This window comes from Somniosus microcephalus, chromosome 5 (genome assembly GCF_052327205.1).
Source record: "Somniosus microcephalus isolate GS21.2 chromosome 5, FLI_Smic_1.0, whole genome shotgun sequence".
NCBI lineage: Eukaryota > Metazoa > Chordata > Chondrichthyes > Squaliformes > Somniosidae > Somniosus > Somniosus microcephalus.
This window is the reverse complement of record NC_140991.1, coordinates 155487816-155508667: the sequence shown is the minus strand read 5'-3', so window position 1 is coordinate 155508667 and position 20852 is coordinate 155487816. Positions and strand designations below refer to the sequence as shown.

Below are 20852 nucleotides of genomic sequence, written 5' to 3'. Positions count from 1 at the left end.
CTGTAATGGGATCCCAGTGGCTGCAGCAAGGCTGGGGGAGGCCTGCTGACTGTCCGAAAGCGCAGATGCCTGGACGACCTCTGGCCCTGGAGGGCCCGGCTGCTGACTGCTCCATCTGTGCATGGGTGGAAGCAGTCTGTCCTGCAGGTGGTGGCAGCTGCAGTGGAGACGTGCCAGCGGTAGCATCATGAATGCTGTCATCCTAAGAGCGGACAGCAGCTCCCTGGTCGGGCGACACAATGGCACTCTGACGGGGCAGCACCGCAGCAATCGGTTGGTCCACAGATTGCTGGCCTGTTGTGGTGCTGCAAGGGCCCCGGGTAATCCTGCCCTATCCAGCGAAGGTGGCAGCAGTCAGTGGTTGCGTGGCCTCAATCTGCATGAGACCAGCGAGTGACTGTGTGGCAGCACTCAGCAGTTGTGTGGCAGGTGCCAGTGCTTCGGTGAAGCCCTGGACAGTCCTTTCCAGTGCTGTCCCGAAGCCCTGGACAGTCCTTTCCAGTGCTGTCCTGAAGTCCTGCGCACTCCTTGCCTGTGCTGCGCCGAAGTCCTGGAGACTCCTTGCCTGTGCTGCGCCGAAGTCCTGGAGACTCCTTGCCTGTGCTGCGCCGAAGTCTTGGGGACTCCTTGCCTGTGCTGCGCCAAAGTCTTGGACACTCCTTGCCAGTGTCTTGATGGATTCAGGCATCCTTACCACTGCAGTCATGAGCTTAGTGTGCCTGAGCCCAGCCTGGGCGCTCATTTCTGCGAGGGCACGCACCTCTTCTGCGCTCTGTGCAGTAGCACTCGCGGCCTGACTCGCCCTCCGGGGAGATGGCCCCCGAGCTTCCCTACCCCCCTTGCGTTGCTGCAGCCCGCTGGTTCCTGGAACTGGTTCCTCCTCAGAGCATTCCCTCCCACTCCCCTCCAGAGAAGTAGTCTCCCCAGTCTGCAGAGGGGCTGGCTCACCTGAGGGTGGTAGGGATGGTCCGGCTTCCTCCTGCTCGTCGCCTCCGGAGTCAATGGCAGCTTGAGGGCCCGGCTCCCGAGCTGCTGATGCAGCATCTGAAAGCAGGGAGGTTGAGGAGTGGCTTTAGCAAAAGGACAGGGTGGCAGCCAGGGATGCATGAGTGCTGCAATGCTCTGACATGGGTCCAGAGTGAAAAAGCATGCTGGTGGGGGGAACAAGTGGAAGGAGAGAGCTCAAAAAGGTGATGACCTTACCATCGCTGTGCACAATGGGGTCGGCAGCTCCAGAGGTGACAAGACCACTCATCCGGCTTCCAATGATCTGGTGGACTCGCTCCTCGAGGTCTGTGAGGGTCTGCAGGTGAGGCCGGCCTCCACCGGTACGAAGCTGCTCCCTAGGGTTCCTGGCCAGCTTGGCCTGCAGGAGAAAGGACGGGAAGTGATGAAACATGCTGCCGAGCGGACATTACATGCCCCCCATGGTAGAATAGCCCTTACATTATGCACTGAGCTGAATGTGCGTGTGTGTTTCCAGAAAGGGCCATGAGTGCTGGCTGGCAGATGGCCATTGGGACTTCGCGCACCCTCTGGCCATAAAGTCAGGTGCAGATGGAGGGATGAAGATAAATCTGAAAAAGGCACTCACCCTAACGACCCGAGTGAGGTCGTTGAACTTCTTCCTGCATTGCACAGAAGTCCTGGGCACCACGCTGCTGGAGGTGACTCTTTGGGCAACATCCCTCCAAGCTCTGCAGTATTCGCTCTGATGAGGCCTCCTGCCATTCTCGGGGTACAGCACAGCTTGCCGGTGCTCCACTGCGCCAACCAGATCATCCAATGCCCCATCGCTAAAGCGCTCCGCTCTCTGCCTGACTCTCTCCATGTCTTGGAAGCTTTGAATGCCACAGGTAGGTCACCGCCAATTCTGAGGCCTACAAGGCGTAAAGTGTGGCTGCTGATGTTAATTGACCCGCCCCTTTAAGAGCCGGCCGGCGCCAGCGTGTCTCGGGGGAAATCGATTGACAGCACCTGCGCTACGCCCGGCCGCCGAGAAATTGAGTAGCGCCGCCGGGTTAGCGCCTTAAGAGTTCCGTGCAGCGCCTGATTTAGCACCGCAATCACCCTCAGGGGCGCTGCAACCCAATATGGATCGAGGTAGCGATAAGTTGCGCCTGACGCTAAACTTTGCAAACCGCCAAAGCTAGCGCCCCAAGCGGGACTATACCGAATTTATCCCCCATTGTGTTTAACTAACTTGATCAAGTTTTTTGACAAGGCAACAGAGGGTTGATAAGGCAATGCAGTTGATGTGGCGTATATGGACTTCCAAAAGGCAATTGATAAAGTGCCACATAATAGGCTTGCCAGCAAAATTGAAGCCCATGGAATAAAAGGGACAGTGGCAGCATAGATACGAAATTGGCTAAGTGACAAGGAACAGTAGTGGTGAACAGTTGTTTTCCAGACTGGAGGAAAGTACAGAGTGGTGTTCCCCAGGGGTCAGTACTGGGACCACTGCTTTTCTTGATATATATTAGTGACTTGGGAGTATAGGGCACAATTTCAAAATTTGCAGATGACAAAACTTGGAAGTATTGTGAACAGTGACGAGGATAGTGTTAGATTTCAAGACAGACAGGCTGATGAAATGGGCAAACACATGGCAGATGAAATTTAACGCAGCAAAGTGATACATTTTGGTAGGAAGAACGAAGAGAGGCAATATAAACTAAAGGGTACAATTCTAAAGCGGGTGCATGAACAGAGACCTGGGGTATATGTGCACAAATCGTTGAAAATGGCAGGGCAGATTGAGACAGCACTTAAGAAAGCATACGGGATCCTGGGCTTCATAGAGGTATAGAGAACAAAAGCAAGGATGTTATGATGAACCTTTATAAAACACTGGTTCGGTCTCCACTGGAGTATTGTGTCCAATTCTGGGCACTGCACTTAGGAAGGATGTGAAGGCTCGAGAGGGTGCAGAAAAGATTTCCGAGAATTATTCCAGGGATGAGGGACTTCAGTTACATGGATAGAGGGGCTGGGATTGTTCTCCTTAGAGCAGAGAAGATGGAGAGGAGATTTGAGAGGTATTCAAAATCACGAGGGGTCTGGATTGAGTAGAGAAACTGTTCCCATTGGCAGAAGAGTCGAGAACCAGAGGACACAGGTTCAAGGTGATTGATTCTTTTGCCAAAGGCGACATGAGGCATAACTTTTTTTACGCAGCGAGTGATTAGGATCTGGAATGCACTGCCTGATAGGGTGATGGAGACAGACTTAATCGTGGCTTTCAAAAGGTAATTGTGTAAATACTTGAAGGAAAAAAATTTGCAGGGTTACAGGGAAAGGGCAGGGGAGTGGAACAAGCTGAAGTGCTCTTGCAGAGAGCCGGCACGAGCTCGACAGGCCGAATGGTTACAGCACAGAAGGAGGCCATTCTAGGATTCCAGGTGTAGACCCTCTTAGAACAAGGTCTACACAGAAACCTCAACTCATCTGTTCTCTCCACAGATATTGACTGATCTGAGCACTTATCGCATTTTCTACTTTTGTTTTGATTTCCAGTATCTGCAGTTCTTAGCTCAGTTGGATTTTCTCACGTGGCTTAATGGCTAAAGGCACCTACTTGGGCATAGTCTCTATTACCATCGCATTGAATGAAGCTATTGCTGAACTCGAAATTACCATTATAGACGATATTAAAGGCTCTGCCAGTAGCAGCAACAGAATCGCCAGTATAGATGATCCGGCAATTTACAGAAGTCAGTCTGCTAATCCCACTGAGTACTTTTGAGGCCGTTGGTGCAGCAAGTTGTGAATACCATGGGAGGCCTGGACATCATCTCCCTAGTTATGCTAGGTGGCACAGAATATTATTCAGTTGGTGCATTGCATTTGATTCCTTGTTTGACTAGAGAGTCTTGGAGGTATTTTTTTTTTTTTTTTTTTTTTTTTTTTTTTAAGCATAACCAAGGGTTTTTTCCACTGAATGAATCAAGCGAGGTCATCTTCTGTAGACTTTTCAATGCAAGTCAAATGGGCCCATTTGCCAAGCTTAAATTTTTGCAAGTTACGCATCAATTGCCAGGAAAGATCCATACCACTTAATAGAAATTTCTATGAACAGGAGTCGACTGGCCCAAGAAAGAATTCAACCAAGATTTAACCAATCAAGCTAGGATTTAATGCAGGAATAGCAAGACATGCAGTAGCAGCCATCACAATAGCGCAGATCATAAAAGTGGAACCGTACAAAAATTTTGAAAAAGCTTATAGAATTATTTCTACACCGTAGACAATTGAACTACATTTAACTATAATGAACCATAGCTAAATAGCAAAGGAGTAAACAGGCAACAATCAAAGAATAGGAGCAAAGAGCCAAGTGTGTAGTACAAAGTGATGACATATGACAATGGGAAATATCACCCTGATAACTTTACATTATATAAAGTTGTTAAAGGATCTGTGTCACATCATGATTGTCATTTGTGGAGGAAAAGAGGTTATTTTGTGAAAGCTGAACAAATGAAGAATGGGATATTTATGTGCAACAAGTACTTAGGCTTTAAAAAAAAAGTAACGTGACCTTTAAGACCAGATCAAAGATATTGCCACTGTATTGCAGAATACATCAAGTAGGAGAGACTTGGCAGAGAAATGATTTACTCTAATGAATATCAACTGGACAAAGTTAAGTTAATATGAAGGTTTGACATTGCCATGCTCACTAGTTTCAGATACAAAATGCAACAGTAAAAGCATGTTAATGCACTTGAGGAATAACCTCGATTGAGCTGGTAAAAAGTACATCATTTTTGGAATAGAGAAGGGAGGCTACAAAACAAGCCAATATAAATCAATGACTGACTATACACTACATTAAGACTTTATTTGTTTTATTTATTAAGTTATTTGCCATGCACAGCAGAAATACATTTAAAGTGGCACATTAAAATGGTTCAGTGGAATTATTATGAATTAGAGGTTCATTAATTTCTAGGTATTATACAAATTAGTTCTATGAACAGTATCGCTACAATATTACAAACTTGACAGTTTTTAACCTTAATCGCACATATACCAGTGTATGCACTTAAACTCAGTAAATACATATAATTGTCATATGACTAAACACACATGGCAAGTTATTGGTGGAGAAGTGTCAGGAGTGGCAAGAATCGTGTTCATTCTCCATTGGGGAATTTTGGGGGGGGGGGGGGGGGGCGGAAAAGAGAGAGAAGAGAAAAAAAGACACAGACAGCAACCCCCAAAATAAATGTATCCTGTATGCTATTACCTAATTCTGCAAAAGTTCTCAGATCAGGAACCTACATGGAGTGATGGAGGGGGGGGGGGGAATATTAAGCATAGCACATGCTTGGCGAGTATGGGGAAATAAGCATACTACAAAAGAAACAAGAAATGTATTAAAAATTCCAATTACGAGGGAGGCGTATGTTGCAGCTTAAAAATTTTTTGCTTCAAATGTGCCATCAGTGCCCTAGAATTTTGAAATGTGAAGAACACTTGCATTGAAGTTCATATGCAAGTCCTTTACAAAGTTAAAATTACAACTGCATGGGGGAGAAAAAAAGTGAATAGATTGCTATTCATAGCATTTTCAAGGTGTGATAGGAATTTATGTTGTATATAGTTAACAGTTCCATTTATCCAAGCTGATCAAAAAGTTTAGTAAAAACATTTTAATAGTGCCAAGTTTTCAATCTTAAATCTTTATGCAGAGAGCTTGAAATATTTGGTACAATAGGATCAGAATATCATGAGCCTGAATATTTCATGCACTTAATCCAAGGGTAATCAGTCAGGTCGTGAATCAGTCTTTAAAAACAGTTTATTTGGAGTTACAGAAGTAAAATATCCCTTTTCTAATGCAGAGATCTTAAACAAGTCAAGATTGCAAAAATCAAATTTGTATTAGCACAATATTTTCAGGTCACAAAGTATTAGGCTTGTGGGGTATTAACAAAACATTAGGAATTCAAAGGCTACCTGCAAGCATTTACAATACCAACATTAACATGCACAAAATCTGTGTAAAGAACCACTAAGGTGTCAAGAGCAGACAGCGTGATATATATGCAAGTGATTCAATCATGAACCCAACATATTAAACAATTTAATTACAATAGATCTTATTTGTAATTAAGAAAATAGTTTCAGTTAATACAGAAGTATTTTCCTGCTTACAAGTTTAGACTTGTTATCAAAACAAAACAGGTAACCACAATAATGAAGACTGATGGGTTTCATCTTCATTAACATACAAAGATTACAAAAATTGCAATTTGCAAAGTTTACTATAAAACTACCAATGAAAAGATTTAGCATAATTCTTAATACTGCATTCCAGCAAAACACAAAGAGCTATTTTCAATTTCAGCGGGAGCAGAAAACTAGCAGTAGCAGACCCCACCGGATTTTTTTTGGTTCTATTGAAGTTAATGGGAAGGAAAATCGGGCAGGGGGGTATAATGGGCACTTGATCCACTACTGCCAACTTTTCATCCCCAAAGTTAAAAATTAACCCCTATGCCTCCACATCCCCCTAATCCTGGTTTAGAGATGAAGGTGTCCTTCCACCTCCCACCTTTAACAATGCAGCAAAAAGAATGAATTAAACTCTACCTGTATTCTTCATTATTACACTTATCCAAATCCACCAAGCCACTAAGATAGTTTTATTTTTATGCAGTCTAAGCGTCAATAACTTACAACTTACTAGTTGCCAGATATACCACAGATAACCAGCCAAACTTCTGTTCTTTGCTATTCAGATTTAGATTTCTGGTTCTTCCCAGGGTCTGACAACTAGAGTTCTATACATTAAAGTGCATAATGGCACTGGACATCGCTTACTGTACTTAGAAATAACAGTAAATGTTATTTATACAAATGGGGCCATTATACTCAACTGTATGCTCAGTTGTAGCAAGCCGTTGGAGTATGCTTTCACCACACTATTAGAATAGGACAGGCAAGTTAATTTCCATTAACAAAAAGGAATGTTTGAACAGGTTTCATAGAAAATTACAAATTTCTCATTTAGTTGTTCTAGATGACTATTCAATAAATTACAGGTAATTAAAGGCAAGCAAGAGCTCAATTAAAATAATAGAACTATGCACTTTTCTGTCCAGTAAACAATAAATGTAATAGCTAGTTAGGGCATAAATTAAACACCAACTGATGCATGACTTTGCTCAATGAACTCTTGTACAACCATTCTAACATTGATTTTACCCATTCGAATTCTCACTTAATATTTAGGATATCAAATCATATTGTCTAATATGACTAATTAGAAACCTGTGATCCAGACAAGACAATCTAAAGATCTTATGTCGATTATTATTGCATGGAATCAATGTATTAATGTTTTAAGGTGAAACTTCCCGCAATGATAACATGATCACGTTCTTAAGGATAACAAAAAGTGACAGTGTTTCTATGACACATTTAAAGATAATTCTTCAGTTAGAATTGTGAAAATATGAGTTGGTACCCCGATCCAATTGAACCACCACAATAACAGCTCCCCAAATTATTCCATTAACCTTTAATGTGCTAATTTAAATAATTTGTGTCAATATATAGAGTTCATTCAGCAAAATAAGGATCAATACAGAAAAGCATAGCTCACCTGATAAAAACCTGTTTAAAGTATTTCCTTTAACAAACAACAATGACAAACAACTTTAAATGTGGAGAATAAAATAACCATTGTTTAGTTTATACCTAGTTAATTAATATATATACTGGGGCATCATACATCTGTTTGTACAGTTACATTAGTCATTATTTTTCAGTTACAATCAAATTCACTTCACACGTGCCATTCAGAACACCTAGTGTGCCTGATTTCTGTATTAATGGTTTGTCGCTTACTGACTGCTTTTGTATTCTAAGCACTCAGACAAGGCAAGTTATGTAGCTGTGCAAGGTTGAGATTTTCTGATCTTTTGTAATGATAGGTAGTGTTTCTTCCACAATCCACATACTGATACCTTTCAAGTGAAACCTGCTCTGTATGTCCAAAGTAGGATGTAGTAACAGTTGCTCTAAAAGGAAGAGAAATAATTGGTGAAACAATGCAATCCATAACCTTTAGAAAATAAGAATGTCATTTATACCAATTTTAGTTACTGGTACTTAGATTACTAATACATTTTTAGTCAACTTTTCTCTTGGCACATTAAAAAAAAGTCTAAAAGTGAACAAACTATAGTCATTCTGTACAAGAACATGATTCATTAAAGAATTAAAAAGGGCGAGGGCGAATCTCTTATTTCCTGGTTGGACCCACTCTTACGTATGTCTCATTGTTCAATTAAACCAGATTTTTAGCTAGCTTGCAACAATGAAGGAAAACAATTTAATAGCCTAAAAGGTGCATCAATGAATGATCATTTCAAGTTGTTGGCCTCCTGGGTCTTTCCATTGTTCACAGCTACAACCATCTTCATAAATAAGCAGTATGTCTCTGCGATTGCCTCTCGGGGTAGCTAATTAACAGTTCAGATTACCATAGCAGCTGGCTTTACCTTGGTGTTTTAAATGTTGCGTTTAACACCCCAAATATTAATTTCATAAAATCTAGCCCTAGCAATTCAGGTAAAAGCCAAATTGTTACATCTGGTTTATCCCTCTCTCTGTCAGCCTTGGTTCAATGGTAGCACTATTGCCTCGAGTCAGAAGGTCGTGGACTCGAGCCCAACTCGGGACTTCAGCACGTAATCTAGGCTGACACTTCAAGTTACTAGTGAGGGCGTGCTGCATTCTCAGAGGTACTGTCTTTTGGGTGAACTATTAAACCAAAGCCCCACCTGCTCAGGTGGGTCTAAAATATTCTATGGCACTATTCAGTGTCCTGTCCAATACTTATATTTCAACCAAAATCAAACACAGATTTTGTTCATTTATCTCACTACTGTTTGTGGGACCTTGTGGGCATAAATTGGCTGCCACGTTTCCCTACATTACAAGTGACAACACTTCATTCACTGAGAAGCATTTTTAAGACATCAAGGTTATGAAAGGTGCTGTATTAATGGAAATTCTATCTATATAGGTAATTATCGAGTCCTCTGGCACAATGTCCATATCCAAGAATGGATGAAAAATTGCAGTGTTGCCTTTGCCATTTCCTCAGCATTCTAAGATGTGTGCCATCAAGCCCCACACGCAAACAACCAATAACAAATGTCTATGTCCAATTCACAATGGCTTCTCAATTTCTAGGTTTCTGAATTTATATAAGGGTATTTTTCTGCACATTTTAAACAGGAGTATAAAGCACATTCTAAATTAAACACATGCATTTAATGTATTACAGGCTAGACAACATACTTACTGCATCATAATCACAATGTTATGTACTTTGATTGATGTCAGTGTGCAGTAGTCACTATAACAATGAAGAAATAACTGAGTTTAAGATAGTAAACAGCCACAATGCAGTCATTTTAAGCTAAAACATTTAATTGACTGTACATGATTTGTGTTGCAATGTTTTCCATTGTTCTGGCTGCTGTCCCTCTTCGGCATTTAAATCCACTTGCTTCAGTTGGATCAGCTTCATCAGTTCTCAGTTAAGTCTATAGCTGTTATAGTTTTAAGTTCCATCAGTAGCTAGCACTGGAATTCACATTCTACTGTGTAGAGTTTTTAGTCGGTCATGGAATATTACTAATTTTATGTACGAACAGTGATTTGGAGGCAATATTGGAAAGCTGCTGGCAATCTTGGAACCATAACCCAGCATGAGTCAGTTCTTCATTAACACTCCTCAAACTTTGTAAGCCTCGTTGGGATTGATGAACACACCTCCAGAGCATCCACATGATAGTTATATCCAGCTGACAAACTCAACACAACAGTAGAATTTAAACTGATGTTAGCTACTGATTAGACTCGTATTAAAACTGAAACCAACACATTGCATTTAGGCAAAATATATAAGCAAACATCTGATCAAGTAAAGATTGATTTTTAGTAAATAGAGCTAGGTTTACAGTAAACAATGGTGTACACAAAGACAACTAAAACAAATGAAATGGAGATAAAATTTTTGTTGAATTTAAAATACCATATTAAATATAAGCAGGTCCATGCTACTATTCTGTTGCAAAGCATTACCAAGTAAGTTCTGATTATTTAATAACATGGTGGCTGTATTGCATATTAGCAGGATTGCACTATTTACTGCATATTCCTGCAAATTTATAATCTGAATTTATGTGTCCTTTATTTAAGAAATGTTGGCTACACACTCAGTAGTTACATTTTTAAATAAATAGCTGTCATCATCCAGGTCTAAATGGAGTGGGCCAGTTGCAGCAATAAAGCAGTCTATGCCTGCATGTAGCAGAACTGGACAATGTCCAGGTTTGTGCTGATAAGTAACAACATAACAGGACATTAAAGGCAGCATCCCAGGTGATAAAGTACCACATAATAGACTAGTTAGCAAAATTGAAGCCCATGGGATTAAAGGGGCAGTGGCTGCATGGATACAAAATTAGCTAAGGGTCAGAAAGCAGATGGGTGAACAGTTGTTTTTCAGACTGGAGGAAAATGTACAGTCATGTCTCCACGGGAGTCGGCGTTGGGACCACTGTTCTGGGATATATATTAAATGACCTGGACTTGTGTATACAGGGCATAATTTCAAAATTTACAGGGGACACAAAACTTTGAAATTGAGTAAACAGTGAGGAGGATAGTAACAGACTTCAGAAGGGCATAGGCAGACTGGTGAAATGGGCAGTCAAAATGAGAAATGGAATTTAACAGAAATGTGAAGTGATTCATTTTGGTAGGAAGAATGAATAGAGGCGATATAAACTAAATGGCACAATGTTAAAGGGGGTGCAGGAACAGAGACATGTGGGGGTACACATACACAAGTCTTTGAAGATGACAGAACAAGCTGTTAAAAAGTCATAAGGGATGGATCCTTGGCTTTACAAATAGAAGCCGAGAGTACAAAAACAAGGAAGTTATGCTAAACTTTTATAAAACACTAGTTAGCCGCCAGCTGGAGTGTGGTGTCCAATTCTGGGCATCACACTTTACGAAGGATTTTAAGACCTTAGAGGAGATACACTAGAATGGTACCAGGGATGAAAGACTTCAGTTACATGGAGAAACGAGAGACTGGAGAAACTAGGGTTGTTCTCCTTAGAGTAGAGAAAGTTAAGGGGAGATTTGATAGAAGTGTTCAAAATCATGAAGGGTTTTGATAGAGTAAATGAGGAGAAACGGTTTCCAGTGGCAGAAGGGTCAGTAACCGAAGGACACAGATTTACAGTAATTGGCAAAAGAACCAGAGGCGACATGAGTAAACTAAAAATTATGCAGCAAGTTATGATGATCGGGAATGCACTGTCTGAGTGATGGAAGCAGATTCAACAGTAATTTTCAAAAGTGAACTGGATAAATACTTGAAGGGGAAAATCTGCAGGGCTATGTGGAAAGAGCAGGGGAGAGGGACTAATGACATAAATTTTTCCAAAGAGCCAGCACAGGCCCATTGGGCCAAATAACCTCCTTCTGTGTTGTATCATTGTATGATAGTAAGGCTGTAAAAAAGCAAATGGAATTCTAGGTTTATCACAATAAGTATAGAATATAAAAGCCAAGAGGTAATGATAAGCCATTTAAAAAATCTCAAGACTTCAGTTAGGAGTACTGTGTTCAGTATTGTGCTCCACACTATAGTAAGGATATTGAGGCTTTAGAGTGGTTACACCACAGATTCACTAGGTTACTGCCTGGTATGAGGAAATACAAATAAGAGGAAAGACTGGAAAATTTGGGGCTTTTTTTTATTACAACAATGCAGATTATGGGGAAATATAATAGAGTATTTAAAATTAAGAAAGGATGAAATAGGATAGAAACAGAAGGTTTCCAGTAGTTGAGGTGTCTAGAACGAGGGGCCATTGATACAAGATTAAATGCAAGAGATTTAGAACAGAGCAAGATAAACTTCTTCCTGATGCAATTTGTTTTATGTACGCCACCTGCATCAGTGCTTCAAGTATGCAACATTCGGATCTTCATCAGATTTTATTCTGAGCAAAGTCTAATGCTTTTGTTTGTCAAATTACGTAAACTTTCATTTGAAATAAGTTGATTGAAACAAGACAAGTTTTAGTGATAGTTTACATGAAATGTTACTTACTACATGTAGCTCATTTGATCTCCTATTACAGTATGCACAGAATAGTCAATCTGCAAAAGAAAGTAAATTACTTTTATAAAAGCAATTTACTAAAAACAGGTTAGATGCAGCATAAAGCTTTTCTACACTATGCTTGATATTCTATTCTGCCATACCTTCAGCATAGATCTTCAAATTAGATTACTTTAGACAATGTGTTCAAATAGTACAGCAACAGATCCCACCTTACTAATGTAGTTAATCCAATCTTACAAAATAAATATATAGAAATGTTATACCAGAGAAAGGATAGTGGCCATCATTGTTGGCATGCAAATAAATGGCCATTCAGAACATACACACAACAGATACACCAGTAAACTCTCATCTCATTTAGGGAAATGATAACAATCAATTTTTTTCATCTTTGGTTCCAAAAGGGAATAATATGCTGAAGCAAATTTCAAAAGCAGAACTAGCCCATTATCACTAAAGATTACCTGCTTCATGTCTAGAGGTCCAATTTTTGTAATATTGTTTATCCGTGATTTCCCAATAACTGTTTTCGAAAACTGCACTTGAGCACTAATGTTTGCCACATTCACTGAATAGAAGTTGTTATTTGTGATATTTAAAGTGCTCTGCAAAGGATAGAACAATGGTCAGAATGAAGAGCAACTTCACTGCAACACATTCATGTAATATACAAAGCTGTTACAACACACAACTTAGTGGTTTTGTGTCACAAAAGCGCAATTTGCATTTCATCTTCACAGTTTCAACCTTTCACAATGAGATTTGGAGATTTTGAATGGCACAGCTATAATTATGGTTACGGTACTCCGGGGGAGGAGGGGGGAGGAAAAGAGGAGAGAAACAAAGACTCCCGATGGCTTGCTGGGTAAACATACCACGTGATGCAGTACCAATTCACAATCAGTAAGGTCCCAAGCCAAATTGCGTGTGCGTGGTTATGCAAAAGAGTAGGGAGCCTGGATTCAGTATTCCTAGGCTTAAGACAAAGAGGAGGAAAAACATCAACCTAAAACTACCACTCCTGATTGCTGTTCAGTGACCTCTGATGCAAGTGTAAAGAACGTTTAGTCTCAGTAGTAGGCCACGGGGGATGCAAGAAATCAACGAATACACAGGAAAGCAAAGTAACTCCAGAGATAACCATGATAAATAATGGTATTTAGATAGTATACTCATTATCTGCAAATAGGGATTAAGCCACAAATATCAGAAAATTTGCTCTTCCCTCCTTGAACAAAGATTTCACAGACCACCAAATACAATCAGGCAGAACCAACAATCAGAGTACCTGGTCAGCAAAACTGCATAGCACCAATAACAAAGACTGTTAAGGGATACAACCCAAGGCTAGTACCACCAATACCAATTAATAAGTTGCTTATTTCAAGGTAGGCCATCAAACTGTTACCAAAATGTATGGTCTTGATTCTTCAGGAGGATATTCCTCCCCAACTCCCATTTTTTTTCCTTGGGAGTGAGAAGAGGGAAGAGAAAGAAAATGAAATCGGGGTGAGGTATTGTTTGGTAACTTCAGGTAGCATGGGTGAAATACTAGTCCAGTTTAGAGAGGGATGTTTAAAGATCACGCAGATAACTTCTAATGATGCTCGTCACTCATTTACTCCATCACAACAGTGACATATGTCAACAAATCAAGGACATGTTTTGAAAGAAATGCCAGCCGAGGCAATTGCAGTACAATGATCAGGTTTGTCAGTAAGTTTTTGACCCAAGGTACAGGTTATAACAATTTTGGAGGAAGTCTAAGACAGCACCATTGCCCTTCACCATAAAAGGCAATGCTCTAGCATTTCACAGCACTGAAGCCTTCCCAACCTAGGTCAAAGGGCAAGATATGGAGAAAAGCATGACAGCAATTAAGAGCTAATTCTTTCAACCAAAAATACAAAAGGATACAGATCCCATCTCAACTAGTACTCAAGACAAATTGGACTATGATATTTTCCTGTACTAAGGAAATAAAGGAGGACCGCAGACCCAACTAAAGGTGTACCGAGAGAAACTATCCCTTCCGCTATGAAAAGTTTAGGAGTTTGTGGGAGCAAAATCTTTTGGCAGCCATCTTCAGAATATTAAGTTTTCATCGGACAGAAACTTAAGTGCAAGCAGTAACAGCTCGATCAAGAGGATCTTTTCTTGAAATTGCATGGATGAGTCAAGATACTCATTTAAAGAATTGACTGTACTAACAAAAAAAAAGGCTTTTTAAAAAATGATTTGTTAATCAACTTTTATCAATTTAACAGTTCAGGGCTTACCGTAATGTTGAGATAAACTACCCGGTTGACTTGGTCATAACTGACATAAATGGACTTTACACCAACATAACTCACATCAATAGATCGTGGGAAGAGAAAGAATACTGCTAGTCCAGAAAGCAGCAAACAAAGAATTACTGAGGAGGTCACATATAGTTTCCTGCAAAAGAATTTAAATATTAAGAAAACAGCTTAAATGATGTGGTGATGTTCAACAGTTGGATTAAATTAAGTGAAAGCTCAGTATTCTGATAGCTTTGTTGATTGCCGATTGATAAAATGACAGCACACATATATTGGACTTTCAGCCAGCGCTCAATTGTTGATCGATTCCTCCATTCTTTTGTTCCCGGCATTTATCTATAATCCATTATATATTAAATTTGGTTTCATTGAAAACTCAAAGGGCCAGCAGCAATCGTTACCCTGCGATTGAGCAATATGGCCACAAATTGCTTAAAATGCTGTCAGAAAGCTTTTCTGTTTGCCATTTATTTCTCCTCACCAAGTGAAATGTCTAATGCCCAAAATAAGGATTAAAACAAAATTAAGTTATAAAAACATATTTCACAATAACTAGTTAATTTATCTACTTCATGTGTTTTTGATGCCTTCTTTAAGATTTTACTTGAAGGCCTCAGCCTCTCCCAAAAGCCCAGGCTTTAATTTAGTATTTTTGCCCTGAGTGGTGACTGAGCTGAATTTGTATTTTGTAGTCTTAGCAGATGCAATGTGCCTAATTTTCCTAAATGCATCAGTACTGTTCAGTCAACTATACTGATGGAATATTTTTCTCCAGCTTCTAGTACTTTCTATTTAGTAATTTTTCTTCAAATAATTGTGGAAAAACAAGGACTAATTTTAAAGTGTTAGGAGGTAAAAAAGGAAGAACTGAGGGACGGTGAAGTGCTAAGGGACATGTTGGGAATGAGGACGTGTGGGGAAGGGAGTCGCCGAGGATCACATTTTCCTCAACTCCAAATGCAGCCTGCAACCGATAGTGGGTCCTTTCACCGCCACATGCCAGGCTACTCACCACCTAAAGAGAGAGAGAGAGAGATAGAGACAAGTAGGAGAGGACAAAGAGAAGCAAGAATGAGTTAAAGATAGAAAAGCAGCAGAGATGAGAAAGACACAAAAGCAGAAGACAGAACCACAAAGACAGATAATTAAGAGTGACTCAATTCTCCGACTTAACACGTGCAACGCCACGGGAGATCAATGTGTCACAGATCAGTAGTGATACCCTCAAGTCACTTGCAACTTCTTAACTGGATCAGGCCAATCTAATTGTAATCATATTTTCTGCTGAATAGATAAACTTAAGCAGATTAAACAGTGTTCTTTGAACTCCAACATATATTCAGACAACTTCCAGTGGCAAGAGCACCAGACACAGACACAAGGTACTGCCTTAAATCACTGAGAAAACTGTCAGAACATAAAAAGTCAACTTTCCCACCAGATGTCACACAAGAAAGTTGCCAAAAACAGACAAGTACTCTCAAAACCCAAGCCGTTACTCCTCATACCACAATGTTCCTCGCCCCCTTTATCCTCCATATAGTCTAGTCTTGAATCTGACCACAAGATTTCAGCTGTTTGCCCAGAAACCCCCAATAGCCTCCTTGATCAAACCTCCATGCAAGTTAGCAAAATTAGAAAACACAACAGCTAATCTATTAGTTCTCACCACCCCCACACTTTAAAATACCAACATAAACCTTAGCTATCAGCAGATCAGTGACTGAAGTGCTAACTCTGCTGGCTGATGCACCTGTTGCAGCAGTAATCCATAAAAGGACTCCCTGCTACTGCTGAAAGTGCTCACTTGCCCAGATCCTTGTGGCTCTTCCTCATTACCTCTCACTAACACCCCCACCCCATTGACCTGATCACCCACTAGACTATCAAGGGCCCTGAAGCCAGAGAAGCTCAACATGCCTGCCTCCCCTCCATGGAGAAGATGGAAGTGCTGCTTCCAACAGCAACTCTATCATCTGGTGAAAAAAAAGCTTACCCAAGCACAAGACTCCTCAAACAAATGCTACAGAGAATTCAGACTCCAGCAACCTCTTCCCCTACCTGACCAACCAACCAAAGCCCACAACTGTCTGGTGTCCCAAAAAGCAACTATAGCAATATAAACCCCAATGCCATATAGAGGACCATGTCTTACATTTTCAGAGAACATATTTTGAGACAATGATGGAACCATTAAAGCATGGCTCCCAGTCATAAGATGGGCACCTCGATCCAAATCCAAAGACTCCACAGAAATGTCTTGTCTACTGTTGTACCATCCAGGTCAGACACAGAGTTCTTGAATCTCCAAAATACAAACTCCCAGGTGAAACACCCAATAGAAACAGAGAGCCACTCCTTGAAGGTGATAAAGATAGCAGCACTGCAAGGCAAAAATGACCCATTCTGATGGAATAGCTACAATTAGATAGGGTAGGGACCTTGCCCAACAGGAATACTGTAGTAATTTTGGTCTACCTTTGTGGCTACTTCCTGTCACTTCCCAATAGGTCAGTCATTTGGTCACGATCATTCCATTTCATATACGCCCTCACATGCACTTCTCCAACTGGTGATACAGCCTTCAGCTGTCTTGGTCCAACACTTAATGTTCTAAAACTGTGCCTTGCTAGAACTCTCCCCTCCTTCAACAGGTTCTTCAAAATGTACCTCTTCAGTCACCTCACTACTCAGTATTCAGTTTCACCTCTAAAGCACTTATTACATTAAAAAGGTGCTATAAAAATGCAAAAAGTAGATAAATTACAAGGAAAGCACAGCAAGTCCATCAATGTCTGTAAAAGACAGGTTAACAGTAGTGGTTCACAGGTCAGCATCAAACAATTAACAAGGACGCTTTAGAATTAATATTTTAGTTCATCATAAAAGGCAGTTATAGGATGATCCCAACCCTTATGAATTTTAGTGCCTACTCAGTCTTAATTATAAACTGGCTATAGAAAAGTAGTCCTAGAGAACTGCTTGTGTAATATAAATTCACACTCAGTGGAAATTCCACTGCTATTGTTTAACACTTCTAATCATTTTCAAATCTGATTACACACAGCAAGTCTGTACCTTCAAATTTCAAAAATTGTGATAAAAAGGTTAAAATAAGCCACATTACTTCCCCCCGCAACACAAATTGAGTCTCAAAAGAAAGCAGTTTTCTGTTACATTTCTAGTTGATCAGCATGATTCAGTGAACTCATGACTTAACTAGCTATCAACATACAACTCATGTAATCTAGATCCCTTTCATAGAAAATGGTATTGAGCTCCCAAGTTTAATCATCAGTCTGTGCGGAGTTGATTAATCTTGGTCAAAGCAGCTGCAAGGTCACTACAATTGGCTTCAATGCCATTAGGTTTGAAAGAAAATTTGTTTATAATTCTCATGAGATCACGGTACAGCAAGCTATGCTGGAAGTTTCAGCAGCGATGCCTCCATGCACGAATAGCCTACCAACACTCCCTGTTTAAACAAGAATGATGCCACTTGTGGTGAGATGGTGGGGCAATTGGCACCCATGTAACCGCACCACAGTAAAGAATTAACTCCTTCAAGCATGTGAGGGAGGAGAGAAAATTGGCAAGAAAAATAAATTAGCATTCTCACCTCAAGTCATAGTAGTGTCAGCCAGGCTCATGTGATTTTACTCAGACACTCATTGGGAGATAGGTCATTGTGTTTTGCTGACAAAGAAGTGCAAATCTGAAGTCCTATTCTCAGTCAAAACCATTAATATTTTTCTTAAATAATGGAACTTAGCAAAAAGGCATGAACTCCAAGAGACAATGATGAGGACATGCTTTTAAATGATATTTGGTAACGAGAGCTTTACACAAATTTGCATATAAATCTGACAAGCTCTATTATTTCTTAAAATTAACAGAACCTACGTTCGTCTTGGTCTCAGCCGCTGATCACTATAAGGAATCAATGCTACAAGCTGGTTTTCTTGACCTAAAATGAAGAGAGAAACATTTAATTCTGGCCAGAACTACAGTAAAATGATTGTTTTCTTTAAAAAACAATAAAACTTGTTCAAAGGAGGAAAGACTAGTTAGAGTGCTTTCCTAGCAACTATGTGCCAATTTATTATTTTTTCTTTTACAAAGATAATGGCCCAGAAATTCCGTTCGCAGCCCTCCCACGGGCGGAGGGCTGCGATCCTGAAAAATCTGCGCCTGGACCGGAGGGCTCCCAGGAGGCGCAAAATTCCGTTGAAGTGCTTCCTCAAGCTGCCGGTTTGCAGGGCACACGTATCCCAGAGGCGCAGCTAGTTCGCAGCGTCCCTGGGATCACGTGGGCCATGGGGAGCCAATCAGAGCAGGGAATCTCCATTCATAGATTTGACAGGAAGACCTCAAATATAGGAATTGAGATCAGCCCCAAAACATAAGTAAAACTTCAAATAAATTAAAAAAAACATCACATTTTTAAAATGACAATAAATTACATAAATTAATTTAAACAAAAATTTAAATTTCTGAAAAAAATAAAGGCCTAGAAATTCAGTTGTTAGCACCAGCCACTAGCGCCTTAGGAGGAGAAGTGGGGAGCTAAGCGGCTAGCGCCCGGGCGCGGAGCGATCTGTGCCTCTCGCGAACTTCACTCAAGATTTAGCGGCGGCGCAAAACTGCAGCACCCGCTCAGCTGCGCGCACAGATCCTGACGTCATTTCATGGTGCAACGCCCTTGGTGCGCCTTGAACCGGAACTTCAGTGGCGCCGCCCTTCTGTGCGCCTGGCACCCCCAGCAACTGGTAGAGGGGAACGGTTCACAGTCGCTGTGGGCGCGCTATTTAAAGGAGACTCCTCCTGCATTATAAGTGGCAGCCATTTTCTGGCAATCCTTCTATGTGAGAGACGGATATTTGGAGAGAGACAAAGGGAGAGAGCTTTCTGCTTTGACTCAGCGCTTGCACAGGTACTTCTGGCTTCAGGCCAGAGCTTTGCACTTGGCTATGGCACTGAAAGTTAAATCCTTGAGTCGCCATAGATAATGGGGGCTGCAATGGGTGGAAACGTTGGCTTACTGCATTGCATTCAAAGGGCTCAGAGACGCCGTGAGAGTGCGCCAGTCATGGCCAGACGGAGAAGGGCCAACAGGTGTCAGCACAGGAGGCCTTACCCACCCAGGGTATACCGCCAGCAGTTCTCATATCTGAACATGTCTGAGGAGCAGTGTGTTCGGAGGCTGCGATTCAGAAGGGAGATGGTCACCGAGATCTGCCACCTGCTTCGCAGAGATCTGCAGCCACAGCTGAGGAGCAGGACTTCTCTGTCGGTGGCAGTAAAGGTGACGGTAGCTCTCAACTTCTATGCCACCGGCTCCTTCCAATCAGCTACTGGGGACATTGCCAATATCTCCCAGTTCGCGGTACATTGCTGCATCCGCCAGGTGACCAATGCCCTTTTCAGAAGGAGACGTCAGTACATCTCCTTCCCCATGACCCTGGACAAGCAGCAAGAGCGTGCAATGGGATTTGGAGGAATTGCGGGCTTCCCCATGGTCCAGGGCACCATTGACTGCACGCATGTGGCTTTGCGGGCACCTCTAGAGAATGCCGAGGGTTAACGCAACCGCCTCCAAAACTGGTCTCTGTGCAACTAGTGAGAAGCAGTAGCTGAGGAAACAAGAACTGGCGGTCTTCGAAACTTTGATGTAATTTTTTTTTTTTTTTTAAACATATATTTTCTTTCTTTTCCACCTAAGAAGACGTGTAGTTTTGGTTAAGTTTATTCAGTGCTGCATTGAGAAAATGTTTTCAGTCAGATTTAAGAACTTGCATTTCTGTAGCATCTTTTCTGACCTCAGGACGTCCCAAAGGGCTTTACGGCCAATTATGTGCAGTCACTGTTGTAACGTGGCAGCCAAATAGCTCACAGCAAGCTCCCACAAACAGCAAGGAGATAATGACCAGATAATCTATTTTGGGTGTTGGGTGAAGGATAAGTATTGGCCAGGAAAACTTCTCTGATCTTTTGAGCAGTGCCCTGGGATCTCTTGCGTCCCCTGAGAGGGCAGATTGGATCAATAAACAAATAGACTGTAACTAAACTTAAAACATTAAATGAAACTTAAACAAATTAAATTAAAATTTCATTGCCGGGGGTGATGATGCACTCCAGTCCCTACAGTGCCCACCGTTCGTGGAAGGCCTCGAGCATGCCGGCGGGCACCACGTGCTCCACCTTCAGGGCCAGCCGGACGCAAATGTGGTCGCGGAAGAGAGGCAGGTAGTCGGGCCGAACGACCACCCGCTGCATGGACCAGGAGCAGTCCTACAAGGAGGGGGACCTCAGTGTAACCTCTCAGCTGAAAAATGGCAGCTCCGCCAGTGCAGCACTCCCTCAGTACTGCG

The 20852-nt window shown here is 41.4% G+C and overlaps 1 protein-coding gene across 7 annotated transcripts in view; it reads right to left on the bottom strand.

Annotated features, from left to right (window-relative positions):
* Positions 1 to 5791: 5791 nt before the first annotated feature.
* The window catches only part of LOC147117404 (transmembrane protein 106B-like), a 31247-nt gene continuing 16186 nt past the window's right edge, over positions 5792 to 20852 (bottom strand). For 5 of the 7 annotated variants that reach the window (XM_085988380.1, XM_085988379.1, XM_085988378.1 and 2 more), the window contains exons 3-8: positions 18385 to 18448; positions 14458 to 14617; positions 12643 to 12783; positions 12164 to 12213; positions 9329 to 9382; positions 5792 to 8036 (exon numbers count right to left, since the gene is read on the bottom strand). In XM_085988380.1, coding sequence (XP_085844506.1) covers positions 7880 to 8036; positions 9329 to 9382; positions 12164 to 12213; positions 12643 to 12783; positions 14458 to 14617; positions 18385 to 18448 — 626 coding nt within the window. In that variant the 3' untranslated portion in view covers positions 5792 to 7879. The remainder of the gene's footprint in view (positions 8037 to 9328; positions 9383 to 12163; positions 12214 to 12642; positions 12784 to 14457; positions 14618 to 18384; positions 18449 to 20852) is intronic. The other 2 variants (XM_085988383.1, XM_085988384.1) reach the window with 2 other exon arrangements.